General features: G+C 36.0%; 1 protein-coding gene across 1 annotated transcript in view; it reads right to left on the bottom strand.

Moving 5' to 3' along the window:
* Positions 1–11,048: 11,048 nt before the first annotated feature.
* Positions 11,049–13,921, bottom strand: part of LOC129283067 (uncharacterized) — a 43,052-nt gene continuing 40,179 nt past the window's right edge. The window contains exon 16 of the mRNA XM_064114106.1: positions 11,049–11,320. Within this exon, the coding sequence (XP_063970176.1) occupies positions 11,138–11,320 (183 nt within the window). The 3' untranslated portion in view covers positions 11,049–11,137. The remainder of the gene's footprint in view (positions 11,321–13,921) is intronic.

The following is a 13,921-nucleotide window of genomic DNA, read 5'->3' on the forward strand; positions in this document are numbered from 1 at the left end:
AACACCGATAAGTGTCATGTCATGCACGTCACTCATAAAAGGAAACCCCTTCTAACCACCTATGATATGAATGGGAAACGACTAAACGTTGTCACAAGTCACAATTACTTGGGTGTCGAGATAAATAGCAAATTAACCTGGTCGGATCATGTTAATACTACCATATTCAAAGCGAATAGGGTTTTAGGCCTCCTTCGAAGAAACTTGTATAGTTGCCCCCGTAATGTAAAAGAAACAGCCTATAAAGTGTTAGTACGTCCAAAGTTGGAGTACCGTGCTTCTGTGTGGGACCCATACACGAAAGACCAGATCAGTAGACTAGAAGCAGTTCAACGAAGAGCAGCTAGATTCGTCTGTAAAGATCACAGGAGAACCAGTAGTGTTTCCCAGATGCTGAAGTCACTTGAATGGAAATCTCTCGAAGATAGAAGAGCCATCTCAAGACTTACACTTTTATATAAATCTGTAAATCACAGTGCTTCAATCAACGTAGGTCGATACTTAACAACTCCCTCTCAAAATTCTGTCAGGACACGGAAATCATCGTCAATCTCTTTCTCCCGACCAACAACAAAAAAAGATTGCTTCAAGTACTCCTTCCTTCCGAGGACTATGGCAGAATGGAATCTGCTACCAGTAGACATTACGTGAAGCTAAATCGGTCGATGGTTTCAAGACAATGCTAAACAAAATTCAAATGTCTACTTTCATCCGGGGGGCACACCATTAATTCAAATTCATCACTAGCCACACACGCCTGCAGCAATTATATCCCAATTGAGGAGTTTGCCTGCAGTAACAGGAAGAAGAAGAAGTATTCGGGAAGGGGGAGGGGAGTATTCGGGGCCCGGCCCCCCTGGTAGGCGAAAAGGCTAGGGGGCGCCAAAAAGAGGAATAAAAGAGAGGGGGGAAAGTGGGAGAAAAAAGGAGGGAAAGAAAAAGGGAGAAAGAAAGAGAGATGAAATAAAAGAAAGAAGAGGGAAGAGGGCGCCGAATTGATGTTTTACTTGGGGGAGCCGAATTGATGTTCGACATACGGGGGCGCCTAATTGATGTTCAACCGATGGGGGCGCCGAATTGATGTTCAACCTATGGGCGCCGAATTGATGTTCAACCTAGAAGAGGGGGGGGGGGACACTGAATTAATGTTATACCTAGCATGCCTAGGGGCGCCGAATTGAAGTTCGACAAAGGGGTGCCGAATTGATGTTCTACCAAGGGGCGCCATATTGATGTCCGACCTAGGGGGGCGCCGAATTGAGGTACGACCTAGGGGGGCACCAAATTGATGTTCGACATAAGGGCGCTGAATTGTAGTTCGACATAGGGGTGCCGAATCGATGTTCTACCAAGGGGCACCAAATTGATGTTCGACATAAGGGCGCTGAATTGTAGTTCGACATAGGGGCGCCGAATTGATGTTCTACCTAGGGGCGCCAAATTGATGTCCGACCTAGGGGGGCGTCGAATTGATGTCCGACCTAGGGGGTTGCCGAAGATGTTCGACATAGGGGCGCCGAATTGATGTTCGACATAGGGGCGCCGAATTGATGTTCAACATAGGGGGCGCCGAATTTATGTTTGACATAGGGGCACCAATCTGATGTTTGTCCTGGGGCGCCAAATTCAAGTTCAACCTAGGGAGGGGGGCGCCAAATTCATATTCGACCTATGGGGCTCCAATTTTATGTTTGACCGGGAGGCGCCAAACTCATGTTTGTTCGCATCAAATGCTTATAGTTTTTAAATATGGGATAAAACAGTGTCAGTTCGACAGAATTCAGGGACGAGTAGAATAAGGTTCTGGCAATATAACGATGAGAAATTGAAATATTTCATATTGTTTTCAGATAATAAAGTACAAATATAGCCAAAGTTTCCCTCAGTATTCATAGTACAGGTGTTTATATCTATTAGGTCTACTCATTTGTCATGTTTGTAACTAAGCAAAATGGTATTATGTCATTCTTGCCTACTTTCTTATTTTACATCCATATTTATGTAAATGGTTATTTAAATCACCTCATATAACGTTCAGTGGATTTACAATTATCTTCTTTCTTAATAACACTCCAATTAAAAAACGATGTTTAAAATGCCCATATAATGCTGTTAACTATTATGAACTTTGCAGTAATCGTTTCGTTTAACAGTTTTAAACAGCAAAGTTCAAATTTTAATATTTAATGTGCAATAAATCAATCGTGTTTTTTTTAACTGTTTAACAATACTGTAAAGCTCATTATAGTAAATAGAGTGTATTCAATTTTAAGCAGCCGGTTTACTGTGAAATACGTCTGTATCTATCAGTTTCCATACCTGCAATAATTATGATCGTGTCTCACCCCCCTCCCTCCCCCTCCACTCTTCCCTTAATGTCTCCTTCTCTCCCCCACTCATGCTCTCCTCCTCTCTCTCTCTCCCACCCTCACTATTCCCCTCTCTTCATCACTCTCCCCCTCCTGTCTTTCTCTCTAACACACACACTCTCTCTCTCTCTCTCTTCATATTTGTATCTCATCCACTTCTCCCTCCCTCCCCTAACTCTCTCTTCATCACTCCCCCCTCCTTATCTCTCTCTCTCTCACACACACACACACACACTCTTCCTGTTTGTATCTCATCCACTTCTCCCTCCCTAACTCTCACTCTCTCATCTATATCTCATCCACTTCTCTCTCTCTCTCTCCCCCCCCCCCTCTCTCAATCAACCCCCCACTGTCTCTCTCACACACACTCTTCCTCTTTCATCCCTCTTCTACCCCCACCCCCATGACCCTGTCATGCACACAGTCTACCAAAATAATCACCCAAAACACACTATTTTTCATGTTTTTGATATTTTATTACAGCTTTTTGCTCTAATAATAAAGATTATCAACTAAAAACTCAGACCATCCAATACCAAGTTACAAAACGATTACGGGGCTGTTTTCTTCATGAACTCCTTCCCCTCAGATTTGGCAGAAAATGATAAGAGAATTCTACTCACAACATGAGCAATCACAGCTTTACATAAACTGAATCAAACACAAACATTTGCTCACAGACTGAATGAAAAAAAAAACACATGGCTCGACAAAAAACTATTTCTTGCCCCAAAAAATATTAATACAAAAAACTCATAGCAAAACTATAAATAGCACTATAAATATCTGAAAATAATTTCTATTAATCACCACAGCAAAATGAACTTAAACCAGAAATTTACATTGATTTCAAATGTATGCAATTGTATTGTTATTAGTAGCATACAAGTCAGAATCACATATATATTAGAATTATCTAATGTTGAAGTGTTCATCTCTTCGTGATCTATCATGATTATTACTTTAAATGTGCAGATGACCGCAATGTCGACATGAAAGTCTTGCAGTGATATGCCTCAATTTCAATATCTTTTCAAATATATTGTCATTAGTTACAAGGGTGTACTCACTTAAATGTACCACATTTCTTTATATTAGAGACACAAACTAAAAAATAAGTCATACCCTGTCTTGGGGAAAGAACATAGTGCATTGACCCCTGCTATATCATGCACTATACCATGCACTATATCATAAAGGAAGAAATGGTGCAACATTATAACGTTCAGTGAAACAACTACAAAACTCCTTTACTCCACTACAAATAGCTCATTTGTGTGAATGGATCGAGTGTCGAAAAAAACCCTCGTCTGCAGCACATCAAATTCTTTCATAAATATTGGGAAAAGAAAGAATGTAGCACATGTAATTCAAAGGTGTTGGAAATACTTATCAGGATATAATACTTAGTATATAGCCAAATTTGCATGCTATTCAAATAATGGGACAATTTTATTATTCATTTTTGGTGCATTTCAATTTTTGAAGGGACCTTAATAATTTTTATATTTTAAAGAAAATGTACAAGTATGTAGTCCATATAACTATACTAAGGAGCTCAATATTATTCATAGTTCATATAAAAGAGTAAGACCATTGCATTTTATAAGTTTTCAATATTTGTGCTCATTTTAGATGGGCCTGCATTGCAAAATACATATTTTACTTCAACATTACAAATGCCCATGCACATGGAATTTGATGCAAAGTGTCTCTACTCACAAAGGAGAGGTATGACCAATTAATGTCCATATACAAGAAATTACAACCCATGAATAAGTAAATATATTCATACTCTAAATATGCTATCAAGTTACTATGACATGAAACGCATTTTGACACAGCAGAAGTAAAATAGACATAAATAAATCTCAAATAATTGCATCTTGAAATACTCTAATACATCTTTATATCATATTTGAATGTATATACATGTACATTTCTTGGAGAGAAAAGAAAAATTGTTTTATTAATATTCTTCCTATTTACTTTTTTACTATTCTCAATGAATACCAACAAGGGCAATATGTAATGAAAAAAAAAAACCTTCCCAATTTTGTATCATTCATATCCTTATTCACTTGATCACTTAATTTGATTAAATAGAGAAAGAGAAAAAAGACAAGGGTACATATGTATACTTACATGCAAACGACATATTACTTTTTTTGTGTAAACCCACTCCTTCAATTTTGTAACCATTACATGTGTACAATTAAAAATAAAGAATAATGTCTCAATCACCTCTGTCTGCAAAGGTAGAATTTCTCAAAATGAAAGAATGCTTGATTAGAAAGACATTTTGAAAAGATAATTTCTAATCAATCGATTGAAACTGATATTGAATTTCTTTCCTTCACTCACAGACATATTTACTTTATGTAAACTCTTGTAAAGAAAGACTAATTTTCATTTTCCGTTGAAACTTCTTGCCATTTACAGATTTTTATGACATGTCATATATTTTACAGTGCTTAAGTTAAGAAGTTTCAAATATGATATTTATCTATCTTCTACTCAGTTGAAAGAATCTCATAAAAGTTTGTTATGAACTTTTTAGACATATTTGAACATTATTCTGAAGTCTTAATCCATGGACTTATATCACATATATTTTTATCTTTTTTGATAATGGCTCTTTTTTCTTGGGCTTTAGAGAAAGAAAACTATTAAAATTTAGATAATTTCCTGGGTTTTTTTTTTATATTTGCGCCATATGTTGCAATAAAGTGAACATTAACTGTTAAAAGATATATAAAAAAGGGCCTTAGGGCCAAATATAAAATTAGACCAAAGTTTAATCATGGATCATTAGATTTGAACAAAAAAATATTTGGCGGGGGGTTGAGGAGACAAGTGATGACCCATATCAATCAAATCTCACAAATGCGAATGATCTAAACACTTATGTGAATTATACAAACTCAATTTTTGTTGGCTTGTTCAATTCTATGAGAAAAAACACCATCCATCCCATGAAAGAAATGGAAAACCTACAATACAATTCATATAGAGTTATACCTTCAAATTCCCCATTCAAGCCAGTATAATCCACACGTACACCTGAAATGGCTCACAGCTATTACTTCAATCCTCTTCCCACCAGAAGACCTTACATCTTAAAATTCATGCAATTAAATGTCACTTAATATAAGTAGGGATAACATGTATCATTCACACATCGTAGGCTAAACAAACGCTCATACATTTTTCTCATTATCATTTTTTTGTTGTAATTTTTCTTTCAAATAAATCTGCCCTGCAGATGATATACATAATGACAGCATGACAAGCATAAACAACAAAAATCTCTCCCTGATACTATAAAATTATGGAAAATTATAAATATTAATAACAAATGGCATGCTCTTTACAATGTACATATTTTCCCATGCAGCGAACATCTTTAGTAACTTATCATATACTCAATCATGCCTGTTAATAAACTTAGAATAAGAAATATCTATAATTTAATATAATTTACAAGGATAATGAAATACATCCTATTATAGATTAACACACTCGTTAGAATGTCCACAACTCGAGCCATCTCTGAGTATGAAAAAAAAACGTCAATTGGAGTTCCCCAAGGGTCCATATAAGGTCCACTTTTCTTCCAATCATGTATCATTCATGCCTGATACTATACTTACATATGAAATTTCTATAATTTACAAGGATAGTGATACATCCAATATATATATATGTGAACACACCCTTTAGAATGTCCAAAACTTGAGCCATCTCTGAAAAAGAATTGGGAGTTCCCCAAGGGTCCACATAAGGCCCATTCTTCTTCCTCAGTCTACCTATTAATATTTCATTGAAATTTGACATATAACAATGTATGGCAATTAATTTTCAGGTATCCAAGGTCAAAATTAGACCTACTCCTCCCAATAAAAATTTATCATGTTAATAGCCATCTTGCAATGTACATGTATACCTATATGATGATTGGAGTTCCACAAGGAACAACATGAGACACAGTTATATTCATCCTCCAGATAAACTATTTGCAAGAAGCCTGGTGGCCAAGTTATGGTATGCCAACAATAATAATGGCTATGAAGTATAAGAATATATTAAAGCAATACAATAAGATGGCACTATTTATTACATGGTTAAAGTACAATAACTGTATAAAAAACACGCAGGATGATTTTGAATAGCGAAATAAAAGAAAAAAATTGAGCGTTTATTTACTGAAAAGTCAATTCATTTTCAAAATGGTATTTCATTAAAATACAGATACCATTCCTTTGACCGCATTGACACTATGATGTAAAAGGTCTTTTTACCTTGACACTAAATAAATTTGTCAATTCCTTCAATAGCTGGTGAGAAAGCGATTTTGAAATTCTGATTTAGAGTGAGGTAGAATTCCATGATTCTATTCCTTTTTCGCGAACCTGAGCAAAAGAAAAAAAAATTACAAGACAAAAAGAATCAAATAAATCTCTGCTGCATATGTTACAGAAAGAAAATATATTATCGAATCTAAATGGGAGAGGAGAAGGGGCAGAAAAACAGGCTGGGGACAGAGACAGGGGGGGTTAAAATCTGTGGCATACCTTATCCCCCCCACTATTTTGAAATTCCTCATATCCCTTGACACACCACCTCCCTCTGCAACGTTAGCTAACATAAAATAATAACTTTCATTTCAGAGGTCCTTAACTGACACTTCTCTCTTCATATATACTTGCTCATCAAATTGTTCTCATCCAAATCATTAAAACTTGTCATATATGTCTATTTAAGGACTATATTCCATATCACCTAGTTGCAACATATCCTATGACAAAATAACAAATCTCTAATAATCACAATATAACAACCATAAATACAATTCGCTTGGAATATAATAATACAGATCTAAATGGGTTTAAAATCCTCTTTGCAATTATTTACAACACTGAAAAAGAGACTCTCGATAAAGATGATATGCTGCTAAAAGGATAATTTACAAATTAAAAAGGACAATTTCATTGTCATATAATAATCACCATGAAGTTTATATAATGTTTATTGTATACATGTACATTACAGATTCATTTCTAAAATGAACTCGCATATATCCATGTACAATTTTATGATTGAATATATATGTACAATGCTGCATTAGGAATCCTCAGGATGTTAGTAAAAACAAATATGTTTGCATTGATGGAGCTTTTGTGATGTTAATTACAAGTTCATATTTGCACAAATAAAACAGCAATGAGATTTATGTAAAACAAAAATTGATGCATGCCAACAAACCAGGTATTTTATAATGCTGTCTGAAGACCAAAATTTATTAATGTATCTTCAAGAATATAATAATTTGACAGCAAATACCTGAAGTTTCCAGAATTTGTTCATAAAATCAAGAGAAAAATTGATTGTAAGATAGATTGCATATTTTGTCTTGTTTTCTATTTATTGTCTGTGTGGAGCCAAGGGTGGTTCATAAAGCTGTTCCTAAGCTAAGAACTTATTAATGATTGACTGGATTATGAAGTGCTAAATGGGAGATTCTCATCATTCTAAGTTCTAAAAGCTTTAAGTTAACACGATCAATATTTTGAATGTTAACAACTTTTAACAAATACAGGGCAACATACAAATCCACCTTAGCTGTTATCCCACATTTGGTCATAAAGTCGGTTGCAACTTTATGGCGGGTATCGTGAAACACCCCCCTGCCATTGAAAGGTCACATATACGTTTGGATACGACTGGATATTGTAGCGATATAAAAAGCTGCAAATATATATTTCATGTATTAGACAAGATGCATTATTTAGCACACCATTTATTTGTCAAAAGAATAACATCTAACAAACATATCCTAACTGGTCATTTATCTAATTTCATGAAGATATGACATAGCTGTATCCTCATGTGTTTGTGTAAGACATGGAAATACTTTCATTCTCATAAATATATATAAGGTATATAGATAAAACATCTCATGATTTGTCTAAGTAAATATTATTAATATCACCGCTAATAATGGTCTCTATCATTATTTATTTATTCATTTGCAAACGAATGCTTTTTCCCCTAATCTAATGATCATAGCAAACCACCCGGGTTTTATGGGTAGTTAACTTTGTTGCACAGGAAAGTGATTACTTTTCATTCATAAATTCATCTTATGATCATTTTCAAATAAGCAAAAAAATATATAATTTCATTAACAAATTTATGTCATTTAAAAAAGTTTTAAAAATGGCCCAATTTTGCTAGCATATATAAAGGGGAAAAAAAGTCTGAATGTCATAGAATGTTACCAATATGACGATTTCAAAGATTCTTTTTTCCTGCGTCTGAATCACTAGTATTAAAATGAAACCTACATTGGTTGATTAATAGTGTGGTGTTGAGTGTTAGAGTGTGCTAAGAATGTGGATCAGATACTAAATGTGTTATTGGTAGCACAACACCCAGTGATACGATTCTTAACACCAGACCTGCTTTAACTTGGGTGTTGTGGCTGGAATTTATTATACCCTCACACTAACACCAGGGTTGAACACCACACTAAAACTCATTATACTGGACAATAGCTCACATAACACTTGTTTACAAAACCACCTCAATAATTTAATCTACCTTGTGGCTTCATAATGCTTTACAGTGGAAAAAAATCATTATTTATCCCCAAGGAGTATAGCACAATTAGCACATTATAGCACATTCAAAGCAACAGAGTTCTAAGGGCCCCCGTCTTACAAAGAGTTACGATTGATCCAATCGATCGTAACTATGGAAATCCATCAGTGTCAAATTTTTTTCAAAAGAAAATTTGCAAAATGTCCTTTGTAAACAAAGGAGAACACACCAAATTGTCAAGAAATAAATGAATTTATGGATAACCATTGATAACTAGAACAAATTTTGAACAAACATGCATTTTATATGTTGACTTTGCTGGCTTTCCATAGTTGCGATTGATTGGATCAATCACAACTATTTGTAAGACGGGCCCTGCAATCCTCTTTGCATAGACAATCCTAAAGCGGTGGATGGACAAATCAAGAATTGCAATCACTGGACAATGTTAGCAGAAGACTGTTGTGTTATGATTCCTCCTCGATGGGAAAATTCTTGTAAAATGGATTGAAGCACACTGCTGGGGGGAGGGGGGATTTTGTGAAGTCGGTGCAAGAACGCCCTAACAAAACATTTTCGCGCACCACATACATGTAGGTGCAGAAACACCAATATGCAAAGCACTCATACACGCTGCTAAGGGCGTTTTTGCGCGCATGCAATATGTGAAAATGCGGTGTTAAGGGCGTTCTTGCACCGACACAATGAAGTATGGTCCATCTTGGTGTGTTAACTACATGTAGAGAAGAACCCCCCATCTCCATCTAAGAGGCCACAGCTGACCACTGACCATGGTCAACACAACATAAGGTCTACATGCAACATTAGGCAATGGACATCGGTAGCATACATAGGTCTTTAACCCACTTATTACTGAATTCTGTATGTCCCGTTGACTTCGTACATGGACAACCCAATATTAGAAGTCAAAAGCTTAAATCTTACTTGGTGGGCTTCTGCGGTGTAAGCCGCATGAACTACATGTAACCAGTGGCTTTCCAATCTCTTAATTGCAGTAGCATACTACAAGAAAATGCAGATGCCTGCAGTGGATGGGATAAAGCATACAGAGCACACCAAAGAATACTTTACCCGAAGTAATTAAGATGCACTGAATCGAGCATATTATTTACAAGCTAGCTAGATTTACCAACACTTCTCACCAAGACAGGAGCTATTCGGTGTATGGGTTGCGAATAACAATTGATGTGAGAATAATTGGTACGGACATTATGTATATTGCAGTTTCGTGAATTAGCAATATGAACCACTGAGCACAACATGAAAGTACATTTAACAAATGGAAGCATTAGAAAGGATAGCCAGAACCCGAAATGACGACTTCTACCAATATTTTGTATTATCTCGTCAGATTTGGCACGATAAACAACCGACTGTTGCACTTGACGAAACGAGGGTGAAAGTCCGTTTCCAAACAATGAAATATACTATAGTTACAATTAAAAATTGGTAGTGCTGCGATGTAAGTGTCTGTGACAGTTGGTGTCCATGCAAATCTTCCTGTTAGAAGATTACAAATTATTCCGACTCATTTCCCCTTCCCCTTCATATATTATCAAGGTTGGTTTCAATCCTGATATCGCTAAAATTTTAATGCAAAGTGCAACATAAAAAACCCCCACTGATGTCCTTTGTGTCTACAGCGGGTCACCTTCATGCAAGTGTATATGTTAAGACAGTGCTCATTTCTAACAGGTAATTCTGACCTTCACAAGCATCGGTCATGCTCAAGAGTATTGCTTTCACACCAATCTTTAAGTCTACAAGTACATGACACACAGAGCGCTACACATTACATGTTTTTCATCACCACAATCTTGATAAATACATCCCTCCTATCTAAGGGGGGATTTTGAAGAATGTGGGGGCAACCGACTACTGAACGTAAACAAAGTTGTAGATTTCATTTCTACCGACTAAGTAGTGACAGATTTAACAGGTACGAATCTGGTTCGAAATCCTTCTACCACCCGATACCGACTTTTAATCATCACAAGACACCGAGGCATTTTTTCGCATATTCACACATGTACATTTCAACATTATAGCACTTTGAAGGGTTCACGCATTAGCTCCAAGCCTTTTTTTTTTTCTGGTTGCAGCAGTGACGCAACTGTGATGCAACTTGGGTCGTTCGGTGTGGATCACGTCTCCTCCGCTGCCTTTTGATTGTCTCCTAGTCTGCTGCCCTCTTGCGGCTTGTTGTCGTGACAACAGTCTTCACTGAGTTCTTGGTCCGTAAGACCGTTGTCTCCTTCCATGCTGCGACTGCAGTCAGAGTTGCGTTCTTCTGAGTCTTCGCGGATCGGGGCCATGGACTTCATGGACTGTTCAGTGAGAGAAAGACAAGGGAAAATAGAAATAATGATAAGATAAAAGCAATTTGATAATTTGCCTCGATGAAATTTTATGTTATCTGTAATGAATTTGTTTTTTACTTGGTAGAGTGTCAATTATTTTCTGTTATCTGCATAAAATCAACACTGTTTTTCAAAGTGACTTGCAAATCATTGCAATGAGACGACACAATAATTGTATTCAAAGACTTTTCTCACTTAAAAGCACATGTTACCACTATATGTTCAAAGAATTATACGATTACATGTACATGTGATAATAAGTAGAAAAATGTTCTGTCTAACATGTGACATTATTATCTATTAATCATTTAATTCTTACATTATTATTAATAATCAAATATTCAAGCAAATTTTAGGTTTAATTCTAAATCACGTGCTACATGTATATGTATTCTGGGTAAAAAGAAATATATCAAAAATGTAATTTTATTATTTTTCTTCAAGAAGGGAATGTCATGAATGACGAATTACAATCGATGTTAACCTTTTTTTTTTGCCCACTATTTATTTGTTTGAATACAGCAAAAGAAGAATGTTAGGAGATAACTGAAGACTATTTATCACTATCAGGTCATCAATTCATTGATAATGATTATTGTTTGATGGTTAGTTGTAAAATGTATCTCTATGCCAAACTGTATACATCATATAAATGTTAAGAAACATGTACCCATACAGTAGGGTATAATACACCCACACACACAAGAGAGATTGTAGTATAATTATGTTAAAGTTAATTTGTTGCATTTCAAATGAAACAGCAAACGCTTTACAAATGAATAAATAAATGATATAATAAACAGAGTATATCATAGAATAGACATTTGGGAATTTTGGAAGGGCTATTGCAGATGGTGAATAGATAAATAAATGTTTGGCATTACATACATGTACATGTAAGACTATTCGATATTGACTAATATTGAATTACATGAACTACATTGTATGGCATGCCACCCACAGCAATGTCAATTGACGTCACTCTTGAGGGGAAAACTATTCAATTACATGGATGGCCTGTCATACATACAGTTATGTAAGTCTAAAAAATCCAGTTAATCTCTGGGCTCGTTCAGGCATGGTGAGAAAACGCTCATCAACCGGGCTCAGTGGCATTTGTGCTCTTAGCCAAGACGACACAAAGCAACTTAAATCAATGTTGGAGATGAAGGAGCATGTTCCCTGGATACAGAATTTTGTGGACCATTTTAAATCATATCCTTTGTCTGCAGTTCATAATGAACTCTTGACATCATAATTAAGCAATTATGCTGGCAGAACTTACTTTGTGCATTTTTGGATTATCTCTTTTCAAATATAACAATGCCACTTTTATTGAGATTTATTTTTAAATACTTTTCACGGAGGTTGCTTAGTTTCAAATTTAGATGTATAATGCCATGTTTGTGTGCATACATGTAGGTATTGAGATTTATTTTTCAATACGTATGTTGCTACATGTAAGCTTTGTCACAGTATTGGGGCATTACGAGAAACTTGCAATCAATCGCAACTCAATTTCTGCTTTCCAAATCAATTGCAAATCTGGAAATTAATTGCAAACTTTGCATTTGATTGCTTGTCTGATTCTTGTAACAAGAAGTAAGACTCAATTTTTCATATTTGAAATTAAGATATCAATTGCAAATCTGAAACAGAAGATCTTTGTGACTGATTGCAAAACACCACCTGCAACTGAACGATACGTACAATAGTGGAGCGGTTATGTGACAAAAAATGGCCAAGATGCTCGGATCTGGCAGAAAGTGTAAAAATTGGTATACATGGGTATTTTTGGGCGCTGATTTCAAATATTGCCGGCCCCAAGCGATTCGACCATCGGGTCGGCCGCCATTTTGAAATCCAAGATGGCCACCATGAAAAATCATTAAATGTCATTTTCTTGAATTTTACATGGCATGTGACACTGAAATTTGGCATATAGGGGTATTTTGAGGCACTGATTTCAAATATTGCCGGACCCCAGCAATTTGACCATTTGGCCGGTGGCAAAATGGCCGCCATCTTGAAATCCAAGATGGCCGCCATGATATATTATTGCAATCATTTTTTCGAGTTTTATATGAACTGCAGTATTTAAATTTGGCATATAGGCTTGATTTGGGGTGCTGATTTCAAATATTGCCTCCCCAAGTGATTTGACCATCGGGTCGGCCGCCATTTTGAAATCCAAGATGGCCGCCATGAGAAATCATTAAATGTAATTTTCATGAGTTTTACATGACGTGTGACACTGAAATTTGGCATATAGGGGTATTTTTAGGCACTGATTTCAAATATTGCCGGCCCCCAGCAATTCGACAGTTTGGTCGGCGGCAAAATGGCCGCCATTTTGAAATCCAAGATGGCCGCCATGAAAAATCATTAAATGTCATTTTTTTTAGTTTTACATGATAGGCGACACTGAAATTTGGCATGTAGGGGTATTTTGAGGCACTGATGTCAAATATTGCCGGCCCCCAGCAATTTGACCTCCAGGTCAGCAGCAAAACGGCCGCCATCTTAAAATCCAAGATGGCCGCCTTGAAAGATAATTTGCTCAAGTCT

The sequence above is a fragment of the Lytechinus pictus genome, chromosome 19 (assembly GCF_037042905.1).
Source record: "Lytechinus pictus isolate F3 Inbred chromosome 19, Lp3.0, whole genome shotgun sequence".
NCBI lineage: Eukaryota > Metazoa > Echinodermata > Echinoidea > Temnopleuroida > Toxopneustidae > Lytechinus > Lytechinus pictus.